Below are 18848 nucleotides of genomic sequence, written 5' to 3'. Positions count from 1 at the left end.
GTAGTGACATGGCGGGTAGCACCTGAGAGCCTCCATTGTCTGACACTAATCAGCATAGCTAAAGCTCCCAGGCTTGCTGCCTGGCATGGTCCTTGCTACTGACAAAGTGGTGTCTAACCTCCAACATATTGTTACAGCAGTCATGTCAGAGTGGGAACAGTGGTGGGTGCCGTGCCCAGCAAATACTGTGTTAGGACCACTCCTGTTCCAAGTCAAACTTTGCAATTGATATTAAACTACATGATGGGACAGAATTAGGCAACTCCGAAATTACAACATGCATTAGACTAAAAATCCAAGGCAGCAGAGCAACGATTAATGCGTGCTAATACAGGCATGTCAATGAAAGACAACAGTAAGGGAAACTTGCTGCCCTGTTTTGCTTCAGGATGGCAACTCAAATAGTTAAAGCTGTAATCAAATTAAGAGTTGATATTCAACAGCAATCAACAGAACAAATAGACGACTGAAATATATGGCCTAAACAACAGAGAACAAGCAAAAATAATTTGGCCAAACCGTTTGGCATGCTAGCCAGCTCACATTACTGAGCACCACGTCCAGTTGCATGTAGCTGTTCAAACAGTAAGACTTGGAGAAAGTGAGGACTGCAGATGCAGGAGATCAGAATCAAAAAGTGTGGATCTGGAAAAGCACAGCAGGTCAGGCAGCATCTGAAGAGCAGGAGAGTCGATGTTTTGGGCATAAACCCTTCATCAGGAATGTGTAGGGAAGAGTTATAAAGATGGTCCTTAATGATAGAGGTTGAAGTTATAAATTATACTTGCAAAAGTTTGGCAATTTTAGCTTGAAAAGCGACAACTAATGGTAATCTTAGTGGTATATAAACAGTAAATGCTGCAGCAATGGTACATTGAGAGAATCATTTCATTTATTGTTAGAGAGAGATGATTGATAGTAGTTTAAATCAACTAGGTAAAAACAAAGGCTGCTGGAAACCAGATTCTAGATTAGAGTGGTGCTGGAAAAGCACAGCAGCTCAGGCAGCATCCAAGGAGCAGGAAAATCGCATTTCGGGCAAAAGCCCTTCATCGGGAATAGATAGTAGTTTAATCTGAGGGTCACCACTGCCTCAGATGAGGAGAAAGTTTGAGAAGGAGAATTCCTCATAGTACAGGAGTTGAATCCATGCTATTGGTGTCAGTCTCTATCACAACCCACCCATCCAGCTAACTAATCTAACTGACCCCCTCCAAAATGTGAGAGTAGAGCATAGGGCCACACTCAAATGACTGAAGAACAAATGTAGGATTATTATCAGAAAAGATAAGACAAACCCTTAGATAGAATAGTGGAGTCAAAAACTACAAATCATTTCAAAATCAGTTATTGTTGGGATGGAAAACTTTAGAGTCTTTCTAGATGGATGAACTAGAGGACCTGAGCTTGCTTTCTCAACTGAAATTATTTGTGTTATCCTTGTAGCCATGAACTCAAGTCAGAACTGGTCTGGAACACAGTTGTATGACTGCAACAAAATAAATACATTGAATAAGAAATAAACCATATTTACTCAGTTTTCTACTGCTTTTTGGCTGTAAATGTAAATGGCTGTAAATGGGTCAAAAGTGTGGAGATTTAAAGGGGACATGATATCCTATAAAGATGGTAGGAAAGCTATCTGTTTACAGTGTCCATGTCGAGTCATATAATACCTAAACATGGGATTCAAATAGCAGTAATTAATGCAGAGTTCGGCCATATGCTAATCAATAAGGCTGTTGTGGCACAGTGTACTGTCCCTACCCAGGCTATTCAAGTTCCATCTGCTCCAGAGGTGTGTTATCACACCTCTACACAGGTTGACTAGAAAATACCTAAGGCAAAAGTGGGTACTGCAGATGCTGGAGATTAGAGTCAAGATTAGAGTGGTGCTGGAAACGCACAGCAGGTCAGGCAGCATCCGAGGAGCAGGAAAATCGACGTTTCGGGCAAAAGCCCTTCATCCTGATGAATCTAATCTTGATGGAAAATACCTAAGCTAATCAACAATGTTGTAGTGTAGTGAAAGTGTCCCTATCTCTGGTCCCAGGCAACCTTTTTCAAGTCCCAGGTCGTATGATATCATCAGGTTGCTTGAGAATATTTAAGAGAATACTTGACAGGTGGAGAACCTGTATGACCTCCATCAGTTCCTATTTTCCAAACAAATATACAGCTGTAGAGTTTGTTTTTTTTTAAAACATCAGGAATTAGAGAACATGTGGCTTCCAGAAATTTTACTTTAGATGTAGCTCAGAAGTATATATAAGCTTATGGTCAATCTTTGTAGGACACAGTAGGTGCTGAGTGTCAATGCTTTGAATTCTGTTCTCAGAATGGAATGATTTATCAAAACATAGATGCTGGAACAAATACAGTGCAAGGAGATTGTTTGCCCAATTCAATTTACGGATTACAGTGTCGGCATTCAGGCAGCCATCTGTGCTCATAGTTTTCAATACACTTTTGATGATATGTATTAAAATAAGATAATACTGCTGACATGAAACTCTAGACTCAGTTATCAAGCATTTAGTGCCAGGCTGACCAGATTTCTTAGTGCTTCATCACATGTTTTCTTGTTTCTGTGCACAATTCATGCACACATCATATCCAAAACCTAAAGTTTATTCTTTGCAATGTTTATTTCAATCTGATTAAAGTAAGCCACAAAAATTTGAAGTTTTAATTATAATTTATTTCAGATACATACTAACTGATCCAGTCATAATCAGAGAACCACCTGCAATTGCTGTTTTCATCATTATCACACCACTACCTCTGTTGTGACCCAACAATCTGACTTTGGCCACTACAATATCTTGCCTTTATGCTCCCCTTTGCCTCAGATTCCATATGTATGATACCCAGATCTATCTTACCACCACTACCAATCTATATCGGCTCCAGAAGCATTTCAAATTTCAAAGTTGTTCAAATCCCTCCATATCCTTGCCCCTCATTATCTTGGTATCGTCCTTCAATACTACAATGCTCTACATTACTCCAATTCCTTTCACGAGTTATTAGCTATGTTTCCAGTTATTTATACCCGGAATTCCACATTTCAACCCTTAATCTCCAATTCAGTCTCTCTTTCCTCTTTGAATACGTTCCTTAAAACTTACCTTTGAGCAAGCTTCTGGTCACCTGCTATGTCCGCTGATGAGTTTCAGTTGCACTTTTGACTGATAATGCTGCTATGCAGTGCCTCAACTCAGTTTTTGGTCTTTTATGCAAGCACTTTTTGTTGCATTCATTACAAACCTCACAGCTGTCATTGGAGAATTTAATTGAAGATCAATTTGGCAGCTAAGAAGAACTTTTAACTTTTCAGTTTTCTCTTATGCTTTCCTATTCTTGTCATAACAATAACTTTGTCGGCCATTGAGTTTTACTTTCAACTCTAGAATTCTGTAACTCCTCAAGGAAAATTTGTTGCAAGTTTTTCTGAGGTTTGGTACACATGATCATTGTAGAATCCCTACAGTGTGGAAGCAGGGCATTCGGCCCATCAATTCTAATCTGACCCTCTGAAGAGCATCCCATTCTCTACCAACCCCCTACCCTGTTCCTGTTACCCTGCATCGCCCAGGGCTAATCAACCCAGCCTGCACATCCCTGGACACTATGGGTCAATTTATCTTGGCCAATCCACCTAACCTGCACATCTTTGCTCGATAATATGAATTTAGGAATAGGAATAGGCCATTTAGCCCCTCGGGCCTGCTCCACCATTCAATAAGATCCTGTTGATCTGTAATCTGTCTCCATATATCTGCCTTTGGTCCCTAACCCTTAAAACTTTTGCATAAAATTAACAACTGATTCTGCATCCAATGCTTTTTCTAGAAGAGAATCCCAAATATCTACCATTCTTTATGTATAGAAGTACTTCTTAACATCTCTCCTCAGTTATCTTACCCTAATTCTCAGACTATGACCCCTACATCCAGAACCCAAAAACAGTGGAATTAGCTTCTCATTTTCTGTTACTATGTTGAAGATTTTAATAAGATCACCCCTTAACTTTCTACATTCAAGTGAAAATACACCTAATTTTCATAATTTCTCCTCATGACTTAATCTCTGAAATCTCCTTTGTAAACCTACGTTGTATTCCCTCCAGAGCCATATAAACTTCCAAAGGTGTAGTGCCCAGATCTACTCACTGTACTCCAAATAGGGTCTAAAAAGTGTTTTTTATAACTGCAGCAGAACTTCTGCATCCTTGTACTCCAGATTTCTAGATGTAAAGGCCAACATTTCATTAGCTTTCTTGACTGTTTTCTGCACCTGTTTGTGATATCTTAAAGGTCTTAGCAAGTTTTGAGAAGATTTATAGCTCAGGTTGAGGTTCTGGATGTAAGTTTGCTCACTGAGCCGGAAGGTTTGTTTTCAGACGTTCCGTCACCATACCAGGTATTTTAAAGGCCTCATTCCTGAGAAGGACTTTTGCCCGAAACGTCGATTTTCCTGCTGTTCAGATGCTGCCTGACCTGCTGTGCATTTCCAGCATCACACTAATCTAGACTCTAATCTCTAGCATCTGCAATACCTGCTCCTGCTTAAGTATTGTAAAGGTCTATGCACCTGAATGCCTTAGTCTCTTTGGCCATCCACGGTATTTAGTTTCATACCTTTAGAATGTACCTTGTTGTTTTGGTCCAAAATCGATAACCGCTCACTTGCTTACATTGAACTCCATCTGCCAGAGTTTTCTCCATTCACTTTGTCTATTAATATCCCTTTGTAGCTATATGCTACCATCTTCACAGTCTTCAATGCCCCCTAACTTTGTGTCATCAGCAAATATGACTTTCAGTACTAAGTTGTTCATAAATAATGTGAATAATTGAGGCTGTAACACCGATTCTTGTGGGACACCATTGGTCATATTTGCCAATTTGAGTATCTACCCATTATTCCTACATTCTGTGCCCTGCCACACAACCAAATTCCCAGCCATGTCAGTAAATTAGCCTCAGTTCTGTGGGCATCTACCTTTGTTAAGATTCTCTCGTGTGGGACTTTATTAAGTACCTCTGGAAATCCACAGAAACAACATCCATTGACATTGCTCTCTCCATTATCTTGGTTACCTCTTCAAAACATTCAATGAGATTTGTCAGGCATGACTGACCTGTTATGAATTCATTCTGAGTCTCCTTAATTGGCTGGAAATATTCAATGTGTTCAGTTACATCATCCTTGACTAGATTCCAACAAGTTCCCCACCATAAATGTTAGGCTAACTAGTCTATAATTCCCTGGCTTTCCTCTTTTGCTCTTCTTAAAAAGCAGAGTGACATGCAATTTTCCAGTCCAAAGAAATGATTCATGTATTTAGGGAACTCTGAAAGATTACAGTTAGGGCATTTACAGTGTGCTCCCCTACTTCCTTTAACACCCTCGGATGGAAAGCATCATGTCTCGAGAATTTGTCACTCTTTAATTCCATTAATTTCCACATTACTGATGTTTTACTTAGGTGTCATCTGCAAACTTATTAACTATACCTCTTATGTTCACATCCAAATCATTTATATAAATGACGAAAAGTAGTGGACCCAGCACCGATCCTTGTGGCACACCATTGGTCACAGGCCTCCAGTCTGAAAAGTAACCCTCCACCACCACCCTCTTTCTGCTACCATAGAGCCAGTGCTGCACCCAAATGGCTAGTTGTCCCTGTTTTCCATAGATCTAACCTTGCTAACCAGTGTCCCATCAGGAACCTTGTCGAATGCCTTACTGAAGTCCTCTTTGATCACGTCCACTGCTCTGCCCTCATCAATCCTCTTTGTTGTTTCTTCAGAAAACTCAATCAAGTTCGTGACACATGATTTCCCATGCACAAAGCTGACTATCCCTAATCAGTCCTTGTTTTTGGACTGAGGAGTAGCAGATGGAGTTTAATTTAGATAAATGCAAGGTGCTGCATTTTCGAAAAGCAAAATCAAAGCAGGACTTATACACTTAATAGAAAGGTCCTGGGGTGTTGCTGAGCAAAGAGTGCAGATTCATAGCTCCTTGAAAGTAGAGTCATAGGTAGGTAGGATAGTGAAGAAGCCGTTTGGTATGCTTTCCTTTATTGGTCAGAGCATTGAATACAGGAGTTGGGAGGTCATGTTGTGGCTGTACAGGACATTGGTTGGACCACTGTTGGAATATTGCATGCAATTCTGGTCTCCTTCCTATCGGAAGGATGTTGTGGAACTTGAAAGGGTTCAGAAAAGGATGTTGCCAGGGTTGGAGGATTTGAGCTATAGGGAGAGGCTCTACAGGCTGGGGCTGTTTTCCCTGGTGGGTCAGAGGCTGAGGGGTGACTTTATAGAGGTTTATAAAATCATGAGGGGCTTTGATAGGGACAAAGCCTCTTCCGTGGGGTAGGGGGAGTCCAGAACTAGAGGGCATAGGTTTAGGGTGAGTGGGGAAAGATACAAAGGGACCCAAGGGACAACCTGTTCACGCAGAGAGTGGTGAGTGTATGGAATAAGCTGCCAGAGGAAGTGGTGGAGGCTGGTACAATTACAGCATTTAAAAGGCATCTGGATGGGTATACGAATAGGAAGGGTTTAGAGGGATATGGGCCAAGTGCTGGCAAATGGGGCTATATTAATTTAGCATATCTGGTCGATGAGGATGAGTTGGACCAAAGGGGCTGTTTCCGTGCTGTACATCACTATGACTCTATGACTTACATTTGTTTAAAACAACCCCTATTCCTGATCCACTATTAATTTCCTGCGACTTCCAGCAAGTTATCCTTTTCCATTGTAAATACTGAGACAAAGTAATTATACAACGTGTGTACCATTTCCTGATGTCATCACTTTCAGCCCTTTATCGGGCCAAGGGCGTCACTGGCGAGGCCAACATTATTCTGTTCAGGAGTCACATGTAAGGAGACCAGTTTCCTTTCCTGAAGGACAATAGTGAACCAGATGAGTTTTTCCAACACTCAACAATGGATTCATGGTCATCATTAGACTCCTAATTCTAGGTTTTTTTTCGAATTTATGTTCCATTATCTGCCATGGCAGGATTTAAACCCAAGTGCCCAGGTCATTACTTGTGTCTCTGGTACAGCAGTCCAGCGATAATGCCACCAGGCCATCATCTTCCCATTGTTAACAAGCTACTTTCTCTTACTGTATGAAATTCCTTTTTATTCTTTTTGATGTCCCTGGCAAGTTTCCTTTCATAATCACTTACAGGAGCTCTTATAAATTGCTTTGTGGTCCTTTAATGGTCCTTTGATAGCCTTTGTATATTTCCCATTCGGTAGAATCTGTTCTTTTTTTTTGCATTTTTAAAAGCTTTTTAGTTTTATGCTGCCCTTAACTCTTTAATTGTTCATAGATATTTTTTTCTGCGTAGTGGAGCTTTTCCGTCTCAAGGTATAAATTGGTTTAGTATCACACTAAATGTTACCGTAACCATCCTCCACTGTTCTTCAGTTGTTTCAGCGATCTGCCAGTTTACTGTGGATCTTAATATCATGGTCGTTCTTAAATCCTGAATAGAAACAGTTTGAATTTGGTTTTAATGTTGTCATTTTAGTCTGTGTAAATTGTTCCAAATGCAGTGTTTAGCTGTTGTGCAGAATGTGTTACCACTTATCACCTAGTTATTTCACTGGTCAGAGATGCGAATGAGAAATGAGACAACTATTCAGTGTCACCTAATACCGTATGACAGCTAAATGCTGCCTTTGGAACTCAAGAGCTAAAACAACAATTTGTTCATTTGCATGCACAAAAAGCTTTTTACTGTCATAATTATTTATTTCTGAGATAGCATTGAATTTCACTGATGCACTGAATTTCAACTCGACAAGAATCGACTGGTTGCTATTGATTTCCTTTTTTCATTAGTTCTCCTTTTGTACGTTATGCACATATTTCCTAAATTAGATTTCAAGGTTTTACCAAACCATTTGGGTTTAAATATTGCTTTCACATTTTGCACCTTGATATCACACCCATGCCTGAAGTGTGTGAGTTGTGATATTTGTAAATTAAAAAGATGCCACATCAGCGATGTTTGCTAGCACGAGATGTAACTTGCTATTGGTACATTAAATGACAGTGGGTAAATTTGGAAAAGAATCACAGGGAAGTCAGTCCTCAATGGGTACTACACGACCTGGAACTTTTGCACTTAGAGAATCATGGAGTGCTAGGGGTTCTTCCTATAGTCTCATGTAATTTCTGAACTCTAACTAGTGACTATTTTCAATTTCCCAGTTGGCAAAGCTAATGAGGAAAAGCTTAAAGATGAGACAGCTAATCAAGATAAAACTTGAGTGAAGAGATTTTGAACTCACTCACTGCTGAGACTGAACACCGTCAGCTAACCCCAATCTTTTAATGACCATTAATCTGATTTACTCTAATTCCCATGCATTTTGCAACTTCCACACTCCACCTCAATGTTTAAAACCTTGAATCTACAACATTGCTTGCTTCCCTGCATTGTGGATTATCCTGACCATTCTTGCTAACTGGCAACCTGAAACTAAGAAATGGATGTATTAGGTTTACAGAGACCTGTGCCTGCTTGTGACTTCACAGACCCAGGCACTCAATTCTTTTCACCTGTCTGACACCATGGAGATCATTTATGCTTTTGTCGTTTGGACATTGAGAGAGCTGCCTGCTCTGTCTGCCCAATGATGTTCATATGAGGCCCGATCAATATTGATGGTGAGTATGAACCAGCAGCGATAATTGCAGCATTTATAAATACAGTCAGTTCTGATAGAACGCGATAGTTCCATTCTCAGGTGATCTCACGTTATAAGAAAATCGTGTAATAGCCGCACCATTTAAACTAATGGGTCAGAATAGTGTTAAATTCAATACAGGGAAGGAAAGTTCGTGTTCTACAAATAACGGTCTGAATTCTTCAATTGCACTAAAGCCAATTTACATTGAAGAAACACACATTATAGCAGAACTGATTGTAGCTCACATTGGGGATCCTGGGGCTTCTAGCTGACTGATCTCTTGCAGCCAGGCTTTATTTGTAAATGGCAAGGGGGAGGTTTTATTGGTTGAGTCTGTAGGATATAATACACATGACACAAGTTTCCAGCACCCACTGACTTTCTGATACTGCAGAGGTAGTACATATTCACAGAGCCAAGAGGGCTTTTCCCTCAGATAGTAGGTATGTGCTCTGTTCTATAAATATGGTGTTGTAATTTTAGTCTTTGTAAATTGCTGGCTTTATCCTTTGCTTTGTTCCAAATGGTGAGGCCCATTGAGTTTGCTCTGCCATTCATTCATGGCTGATAAGGTTCTCAACCTCATTCTCTTGCTTTTTCCCCGTCACCCTTGATCCCCTTGATACTCAAGAACCTATCTCAATCTTCAATATACTCAGTGACCTGGCCTCCACAGCCTTCTGTTGCAGTGAATTCCAAAGATTCAACACTCTCTGGCTGAAGAAGTTTCTCCTTATCTCTATTCTAAAAGGTCTTCCCTTCACTCTAAAGCTGTGCCCTTGGGTCCTGGTCTCTCCTACCAAGGGAAACATCTTCCCAACGTCCACTCTGTCCAGGCCATTCACTATTCTGTAAGTTTCAATTAGATTCAATTAGATTCACCTTTTCATGAAAGTAATGCTTACATTTTTGAACCCATTGTACTTCAGACAGTATTATGCAGATACCTGCAAAGCAAGTTGGTGAAATTTGAACGTTTTCCTCATGTATTGACTTCTGTCCTAACATCTAACATGACAGCTGGCATTGTATTGTTTATCTATTTCAGTTTTAGAAAAGATTCTTTTAATCATACAAACAGTCCCATAAAACACATCAGAAAAATTCAAATATTATACCTTCTTAATATTTAATTCTGGGAAATGTTCTGCCCCAGCATAACAGCAAGAAGATTCAATGATAATAGGAAGCTCAGCCTTTCTGCAGGGGTTAGGAAATTGTGTCCGATGTCCAGTGGCCTATGCTGTAGCCATACATGTCAAATACAGTGTAGTGAAAATTCTCTCTTGCTGTTACTGAAGGGACAGAATTTTCCTTTCCCTAACTAGTGGGCTTGCTGGCAGGATGGAGAGGTTTGCCCTGACCACTCTGTAGTATTGCAGAGGAAGGAGTGAATCCTTGTCCAGCTGGATTGAGCTCCTTACATATTTTCTTTATTCTTTCTTGGGATAAGTGTATTGCTCGATACACAAGCATTTCACCCCCTCAGTACACTCCTCACGCCTCACCTCCCCTTCTATCTGTAAGACCTCTCTCCTACACTTACTAGGTCATAGATTCCAGAACCTACCACCTGGAACTGCCTGTAGACTTAGTCCCAGTCCTGTTCACTGCAGCATCTGGCACTGCTAGGACTGGACAGCTGCCAGCCAATCTGATTGCTGGAGGTTCTATAGGAGCAAGTTACTGCAGATGCTGAATCTGTACTGAAAACAACCAGTGCTGGAGATCACAGCAGGTCACACGGTATCCACAGGGACACAGCAATCAGACCTGAGGAAGAGTCATCTAGACTCAAAACGTTAACTTGCTCCCATATATCTGCTGTACTTGTCTTTCTAGCGGTCATGGGTTTAGAAAGTGTTGTCAAAGAAGACTGAGTGAGTTACTGTGGTGTATCTTGTAGATGGTACTCACTGCTGATACTGTGCCAGTGGTGAAGGTAGTAAATGTTGAAGGTGGCAGATGTGCTGCCATACAAGGGGGTTGCTTTCTCCTGGATTGTATCAAATTTCTGGAGTATTATAAGAGATATTTTCATCCAAGCAAATGGTCAGTCTTCCATTACACCCTTGACTTACACATTGTGGATGATAGAAAAGCATTGAGTAGACAAGAAGTAAGTTACTCCCTGCAGAATGCCTAGCCACAGTATTTATGGCTAGTCCTGGTCTATTAGTTCCTGGTCTCTGATAGATCTCAGATGTTGACAGTTGGGGATTCAGAGACGTTACTGTCACTGAATGTCAAGGGACAATGGTTAGATTTTGTCTTGTTGGAGATGAGCATTGCCGGTCATATGTGTCGACATGAATGTTATTTACCACTTTTCAGCCCAACCTTCTGCCCTGATTGGTTTTGGAATTGCTCAGATTGCTAGAAGCTAGTTAGAAAAAGAGTCATTTTCTTGCATGCAGAATCTTCAATAGTGCCTTTCACAGCACACCAGTGCTCACGTGAAAACATGAATTCCTCAACTCACCAGCAGCCTCAAGTACATCAGTCCACTAGTACGCACAGACCAGGGTTGAATCTTGTTTTTATTGCCCGTGCCTGAACACTCTTTAAGAGTGAAAATACAATGACCTCTCTCCCAGACTGTTGTCTTTTCTCCCATTGTGTTCACGGTCTCAAATAACAGCAGGAGAGTACAGATTAGATTGAAACACATTTCCCCCTTTGAGGCTTCTTTGACACCGTCAAGTATAGTTTTTGAGAATTCCTCTACAAAGTGCTGCTGGATTTACATCCACAGTCATTTTTTTGGTTGTATCTCCATTATTAAAAGGAAACAAAGTTAGAGTCATAGAGATGTACAGCACGGAAACAGACCCTTCGGTCCAACCCGTCCATGCAGACCAGATATCCCAACCCAATCTAGTCCCACCTGTCAGTACCCGGCCTATATCCCTCCAAACCTTTCCTATTCATATACCCATCAAAATGCCTCTTAAATGTTGCAATTGTACCAGCCTCCACCCTTTCTCTGGCAGCTCATTCCATACACGTACCACCCTCTGCATGAAAAAGTTGCCCCTTAGGTCTCTTTTATATCTTTCCACTCTCACCCTAAACCTATGCCCTCTAACTCTGGACTCCCCACCCCAGGGAAAAGACTTTGTCTATTTATCCTATCCATGCCCCTCATAATTTTGTAAATCTCTTATAAGGTCACCCCTCAGCCTCCAATGCTCCAAGGAAAACAGCCCCAGCCTGTTCAGCCTCTCCCTATGGCTCAAATCCTCCAACCCTGGCAACATCCTTATAAATCTTTTCTGAACCCTTTCAAGTTTCACAACATCTTTCCGATAGGAAGGAGACCAGAATTGCATGCAATGTTCCAACAATGGCCTAATCAATGTCCTGTACAGCTGCAACATGACCTCCCAACTCCTGTACTCAATACTCTTACCAATAAAGGAAAACATTGTAGTTAAAAGCTCTGTATATCCATAGGTGATCTAGGATCATGAAATCTAGCTATGTTACTCCAATAATGGAGAATTTGCCCACTGATTCCCATTGACTCCAGTTGTGCAAGGGCTCCTTGATGCTGCACTCACTTGAATGCTACCTTGATGTAAGGGCGATCTCTATGACCTCATCTCTCTGAGCGAGGTCCAGAAGTCCCCTCTCTAGCCAGTTAACAAACACTCAAAATGGACTGGGATAGCAAGCAAATTCACCCCAACATTCTGCAGGAACATTTGATGATGGGACGTTGTTTCCACAAGTTGAGCTGTCAGAATCTGTGACTAGCTGCTCCTCTGATTACAGGCCAGTTTTCTGTCAGATTTGTTGCTGATAGGCACACGTCAGCAGAAACCATGGGAGAGAAGCAGCCAATGATTGGGGCAGCAGTGAGAAGATGATGCTACCAGTCAACTGGAGGTGGTGGAGGGCAGGGAACACGAATTGAAGCCATGCTGGAGGATCAAAGCTAGTGGGGAATGAAATTGTGGGGTATAGGATCTGCAATTCGGAATTGGGGTTACAAAAGAGAATCTGAAAAGGCAGGGGAAGGAACAGGATCTGTAAGAGGGAGAATGTGTGTACAAAGGGGTGAGAGGAGTTTTAAATGTTTCAACAAAGGAATACTCATTTATGTTAAGTTGGTGGATTGTCTTGCATGGGAAGGTTAGACAAGCTGGGCTTGTAACAGTTTAACAAAGTAAAAGGTGAATTAATTGCAGCATAAGAACCTGAGGGATCTTGACAGAGTTGATGTGGAGAGAATGTTTCCTCTTATGGGGGAATCTAGAACTAATGGTCACTGTTTAAAAGTAAAGACACCCATTTCAAACAGATGAGACAATTTTTTTCAAAGTCCTGAGCTTTTGGAACTGTCTTCCTCAAAAAAGGTGGAAACAGAACATTTGAGTATGGTTAAGGTTGAGGGGGATAGATTATAGGAAAGTAAAGGTGTGAAAAGCTATTAGAATAGATGGGAACGTGGATTTGAGTTTGCAATCAGATAACCCATGATCTGATCAAATGGTGGAGCAGGTGCATGGAGCAGAATGATCTATTTGTTTGTATGTAAGTGGGAATCAGAAAAATTGAAAATGAATGTGGAGTCTCTAGCTTAAGGCTACAGAGTTTTGAGAACAAATGTGGAAATAAAATAGTGGATACTATTACAATAATCACGCTGTATTCAATAACTTAATACTGAAGAGTTTTATTAAACAGAAATTTGAATTTATGTGTTATCACATCAAAAGTATCTCACATGCTAAGAATTACTTGATGTGCAGTGACTGCTTTGGAGACAAATATGCAATTTTCCAAGAGACGTTTGATAAGGTATCAAGCATAAAACTAGGATAAAAGGAACATTCTTAGGATGGCAATATGTTATGAATGGAGTGCTATAGATATATAGAGTGCTATATATGCCAAAGGGAATGGAGTATAAAAATAGATATTTCTTACTAAAAGTGTGCAAGGCAATAGGTAGACCATAGCTGGAATACTGTGAACAGTTTTGTCCTCTTATCTAAGGACATATATGTTGCCATTTGCTCTTTTATCCTGGGTTTGTGGGGATTTTCTGATGGAGAGAGGTTGCGTAGGTTGAGCTTGTACTCATTGGAGTTTAGTAGAATGAGAGGAGAACTTACTGATGCATTTATAATGTTTGGGGTGGGAGCAGGGTAGGGCTCAGCATGGTAGATGCTATGAGGTTGCTTTCCTTGTGGGAGGGTCTTGGACCCGAGGACGTAATCTCAGAGTAAGGAGTCACCTATTTAAAACAGAGATGAGGAAGAATTTCTTCTTTCAGACAGTAGTGAATATTCAGAATTCTTTTCTGCAGAGGGCTTTCAAGGCTGGGTCATTAACTAGACTGAAGGCTGAGATAGACAGATTTTTAATGAGTAAGGCAATCAAAGGTTATGTTGAAAAGGCATCAAAGTAGAGTTGAGGATTATTAAATTGGTCATTATCATATTGAATGGCAGAACAGGCATGATGGGCTGAATGGCCTACTTCTGTTCCAACATCATATGGTCCTCTTGTCCTAGAGAAAATATCAAGACCAGCTCTTGTTGGGGGGAAGGGAGTTATATTGAACCTTACAAATACGTCTCCCTGAAGGGGATGTGTTCACCACTTCAGATAATGAAGGAGACAACCCCGCCGAAACAACTCTGGCCAATGTTTATATATACGCTTTATTACAATAACTGCCAAGTTTTTTATGGAAACAAAATGAAAATTCCTAAACATAAGCGCCATGTTTTATTGACTTAAAGGGTACAGACATTTGCTTTAAAGGGAATTGTAAAACAGAAACATGACATGAATGTTGTTACTTTAATACATTTTGTGTGCTTTAATTTTTCTTTGGTCATGTCCTTCAACTGTAAATGTAGTTTGTCCTCTGGTAATGGTGGCAGATTTTCCTCAACTTCAATTCAGATATTGATCAATGGAATAAAGTTATTGAGCAGTTGGGAACGCCTTCCCCAGAGTTCATGAAGAAGTTGCAGCCCACTGTTCGTAACTATGTGGAGAATAGGCCCAAGTATACAGGACACACTTTCCCCAAGCTCTTCCCAGACTGTCTCTTCCCAGCAGACTCGGAGCACAATAAACTAAAAGGTAAGGAACCAGACTGAGATTCAGGCTTCATTTATTTGTATGAACAATTTTGTTTAAAAACCATAGAAATACTTGAATGAAAGCTATATATATTGCAGGATTAAAATTTTGAAACGCAACCAGCATCTTTTAAAATTTGGTCTCCCGTAGTCACTAGGGGAATCTCAGTTTTAGATTAGATTCCCTACAGTATGGAAACAGGCCCTTTGGCCCAACAAGTCCACACCGACCCTCCGTAGAGCAACCCACCCAGACCCATTCCCCTACATTTACCCCTTCACCTAACACTCCGGGCAATTTAGCCTGGCTAATTCACCTGACCTGCACATCTTTGGATTGTGGGAGGAAACCGAAGCACCCGGAGGAAACCCACACAGACACTGGGAGAGTGGAGAATGTGCAAACTCCACACAGACAGTCACCCGAGGCTGGAATCGAGCCTGGGACCCTGGTTCTGTGAGGCAGTAGTGCTAACCACTGAGCCACCATGCCGCCCTAACGTAACTGAAAGAATGAAGCACCGGGCAGCGCCCGTAGTTAACTGGACGTGAACATGCGACCAGACGGATTTCAAGGAAAAATTGAAGTAACTACTGAGCTAAACCGGCGCCTTTCCCGTCACTTTTTGTGAAGCACTACTTTTTAAATATTTGTTTATGAAATTGTTTAATAAGTTTACATTAGATTAGATTGGATTCCCTACAGTGTGGAAACAGGCCCTTCAGCCCAACCAGTCCACATCGACCCTCCGAAGAGTAACCCACCCAGACCCATTTCTATCTGAATGATGCACCTAACACTACGGGCAATTTAGCATGGCTACTTCACCTGACCTGCACATCTTTGGACTGTGGGAGGAAACTGGAGCACCCGGAGGAAACCCACGCAGACACTGGGAGAATGTGCAAGCTCCACACAGACTACATACTGTTACATTTATTATTGATGTGAAAACTAAAACTATATAGAAAATGCTGAAAATAGGGGCAGTAGCATCAAAGTGCAGCAATGTGGTTTTGTGTCAGGGAAGTGCTAATTTCCATGGGGCTAAAGTTGCAAACCTGTTGAAAGTCCGACAACAGTGTGGCCTGGCCATTGGAGCAACCAGACCCAACCCAGATACAATATTTTTCACCCAGACCATAAGCTTCGCTGGGGTCTCATTTGGATGGATGTTCTGGTCACTCTAAAAGTGGTCTCTGATGCTGCAGCAGCCATGAGTGAGGACAGAGGAAAGGGTATTTCAACTTCATGATGGTGAATTACAGGGACCACTGAAGCCTCTGTTTATAAGATTGTTACCAGTGGGAAAACCTAGCCAGAGTTCGGCCCTCTATTATTGTTTGGTAAATTTGGCGCTCACCTCTGAGGCCTGAATCACGAGCTAGACTCCAGCCCAATGTCTACCCACTGGAGCGTCCCCCTACAAAAGGGGCCATGGGGGCAATGTTTAAAAACAGTCATAGCCAATGGCACCAACTATTGAATCTCAAACCATTTAATACCTTTTTTTTTAACAATATCTCCTTACCACCACACCTTCCCTTTCAGGTGCCCAAGATGCACCCTAAAAGGAATGGGTTAAGTTGGGGTCAACACTAGTGTGGTAGTTGGGTGATCCCAGCAGAGTCAGGGGTAGAGCTCACAGTCCCTGAGCCGTTCCCTTGCATTTCATTGGGATGGAGGATTTCCAGCTGTTATATCCGCTGAAACTAGGAGAAGTTTGAGACATTGAGGCCATTGCAGAGACAGCCAGCAATAAATGAAGCATGAAAGGATTTTCGATTCTGTATTTGACTGGGTTTCACACTGGAACTTACATTACAAAGCATAGGAAGGCAAACAGCACTTGAAGCAAATTGTGCACGCAATGGAAATTGATCCAGGTTTTGGAAAAAAAAATGAATGTGTTTTGCAGCCAGCCAAGCCAGAGATCTTCTATCCAAAATGTTGGTTATTGACCCTGCCAAACGGATATCTGTGGATGAAGCCTTACAGCACCCATACATAAATGTCTGGTATGATCCAGCTGAGGTTGAGGCGGTAAGTCCTGCTTGTTTTTCCTTCAATACTTGACATTATATTCACACTAAAGTGACAGTGAAGATCATAATAAATGCAACCAAGGAACTTAACTCATCATATTCTGAACATGGTAAAAACAATGACTGCAGATGCTGAAAACCAAATACTGGATTAGTGGTGCTGGAAGAGCACAGCAGTTCAGGCAGCATCCAACGAGCAGCGAAATCATTTCGCTGCTCGTTGGATGCTGCCTGAACTGCTGTGCTCTTCCAGCACCACAAATCCAATATTCTGAACATGCTGAGAGAACATGCTTGTTTGTTCACTCACACCATGGGCTTGATTTTCCTCAGCTCTCCTGAGCATACTACGGGAATATTGTGGTAGAAGAGGAGGGAAAACAGATGGGAAAGCTTTTCCACTCCTCACCCCCTCCCAAATCCCACTCAATCTCTCTTCAATGCTACTTTTTGTGCACTCAGCTGTGAGCCCAGTCCTGCACGTGCCCTGTGAATCTTTTCTACATGAAATTGTAGGGAAGATGAGGTAGCCAAAGTTACCTTCCTGGTAAAGTACAGTCAATCTCAGGTAAAATCAGCAAAGGGATAGCAGCTTGGTGTTGAACAAACACATCACTTTGTCCTTTATAGGTTGGGGAAATCTTGGATTTTCTCTCCTCCATGGCGTTGATGAATAGAGGAGGGGTAGGGACAGTCAGAAGCAAGCATTTTCATATAGCTGATCAATCTGTTATCTGTTTCCTAACATCAACGAGTCACTTTATGATTGTCATCCCGAAACTCACAATGAAAGCCCAGCTGCACCAAGAAATGGTACCCATTTTGAGTAGGTTGTCAACGTGACTTTTTAAGTCAAATGAAAAATCACACAACACCAGGTTATAGCCCAACAGATTTATTTGGAAGCGCCTATTGTTAAAGTTCACTTGAGAATGCAACTTTAAGAAAGTTCTGGAATTTACATATGAAAGAACTGAAACCAAAATGCCCATTCTTAAAGATGAGAGACTTAACAAAAAATCCAAGTCTTTTTCAATATATAATTTTAATTACGTCACACTGCAAACTTTTGCTATAAATTTGCATGTTTTATAATCTTATACTCCACAACCACCTGATGAAGGAGCAGTGCTCTGAATGCTAGTGCTTCCAAGTAAATCTGTTGGACTATAACCTGACTTTGTACACCCCAGTCCAACAATGGCACCTCCAAATCATAAGTCAAATGATGCCGAATAAAGGGAGGCCAAATCAGATTTGGCAGAGCCAGTTTCACTGATTAGAATTGGCCTACCAGTGACAGACTGGGCAATCAGCTCTCAAGATAGGCCCAACCTGTGGTAACAATGGGAAATATAAAACTTAATAGTGGGAACACATTGGTAGCATTAGAAAAAACTCATCTTGCTCTCAAAACAGAATCACATTAGGAAGAATACAATTACAATACAGAAAGGTTGGGTATATTGTAAAAAATGAATGAAGATAATCTGTTATAGAGCCAGAATGAAATGACAATCCAGGTGGCTTCATATACTCATTGAGCTTCATTCTTTGGCTTCCTAACACTTTCCTAGTCTCATACGCAAACCTAAATCCAGCATTTTTTCTTTTCCCTGGGAACCAAGTTTGATTGCTAAATTTGCCTTTGATAACCTAGACATTGTGTGGACATGACATAAATGTTCAAGGAACTATCAGATGAATTGTTCTCTCCATTCAGTGTGTATCAGAACTTGCAAACTGTCAATTTCTTCCTTTTATCATTGCATAGCTTTCAGAGCGGTAGTGGAGATTTTAAGAAAATGGAAGACATTTTGTTAAGTGGGGCTTTAAAGTAAAATAGGGTAAACAGCACAGAAACAGACCCTTCGGTCCCACTCATCCGCTCTGACCAGGTATCCTATATTAATCTAGTCCCATTTACCAGCATTTAGCCCATATCCCTTTAAATCCTTCCT

At 41.1% G+C, this 18848-nt stretch overlaps 1 protein-coding gene across 6 annotated transcripts in view; it reads left to right on the top strand.

The window, feature by feature from the left end:
* The window catches only part of mapk10 (mitogen-activated protein kinase 10), a 214957-nt gene that overhangs the window by 164310 nt on the left and 31799 nt on the right, over positions 1-18848 (top strand). For all 6 annotated transcript variants that reach the window (XM_072595962.1, XM_072595878.1, XM_072595793.1 and 3 more), the window contains 2 exons: positions 14660-14842; positions 16761-16885. In XM_072595962.1, the coding sequence (XP_072452063.1) occupies positions 14660-14842; positions 16761-16885 (308 nt within the window). The remainder of the gene's footprint in view (positions 1-14659; positions 14843-16760; positions 16886-18848) is intronic.

This window comes from Chiloscyllium punctatum, chromosome 1 (genome assembly GCF_047496795.1).
Source record: "Chiloscyllium punctatum isolate Juve2018m chromosome 1, sChiPun1.3, whole genome shotgun sequence".
In the NCBI taxonomy this organism is placed as follows: domain Eukaryota; kingdom Metazoa; phylum Chordata; class Chondrichthyes; order Orectolobiformes; family Hemiscylliidae; genus Chiloscyllium; species Chiloscyllium punctatum.
Note: the sequence above shows the minus strand (reverse complement) of the source record. Positions and strands in the feature narration are given on the sequence as shown.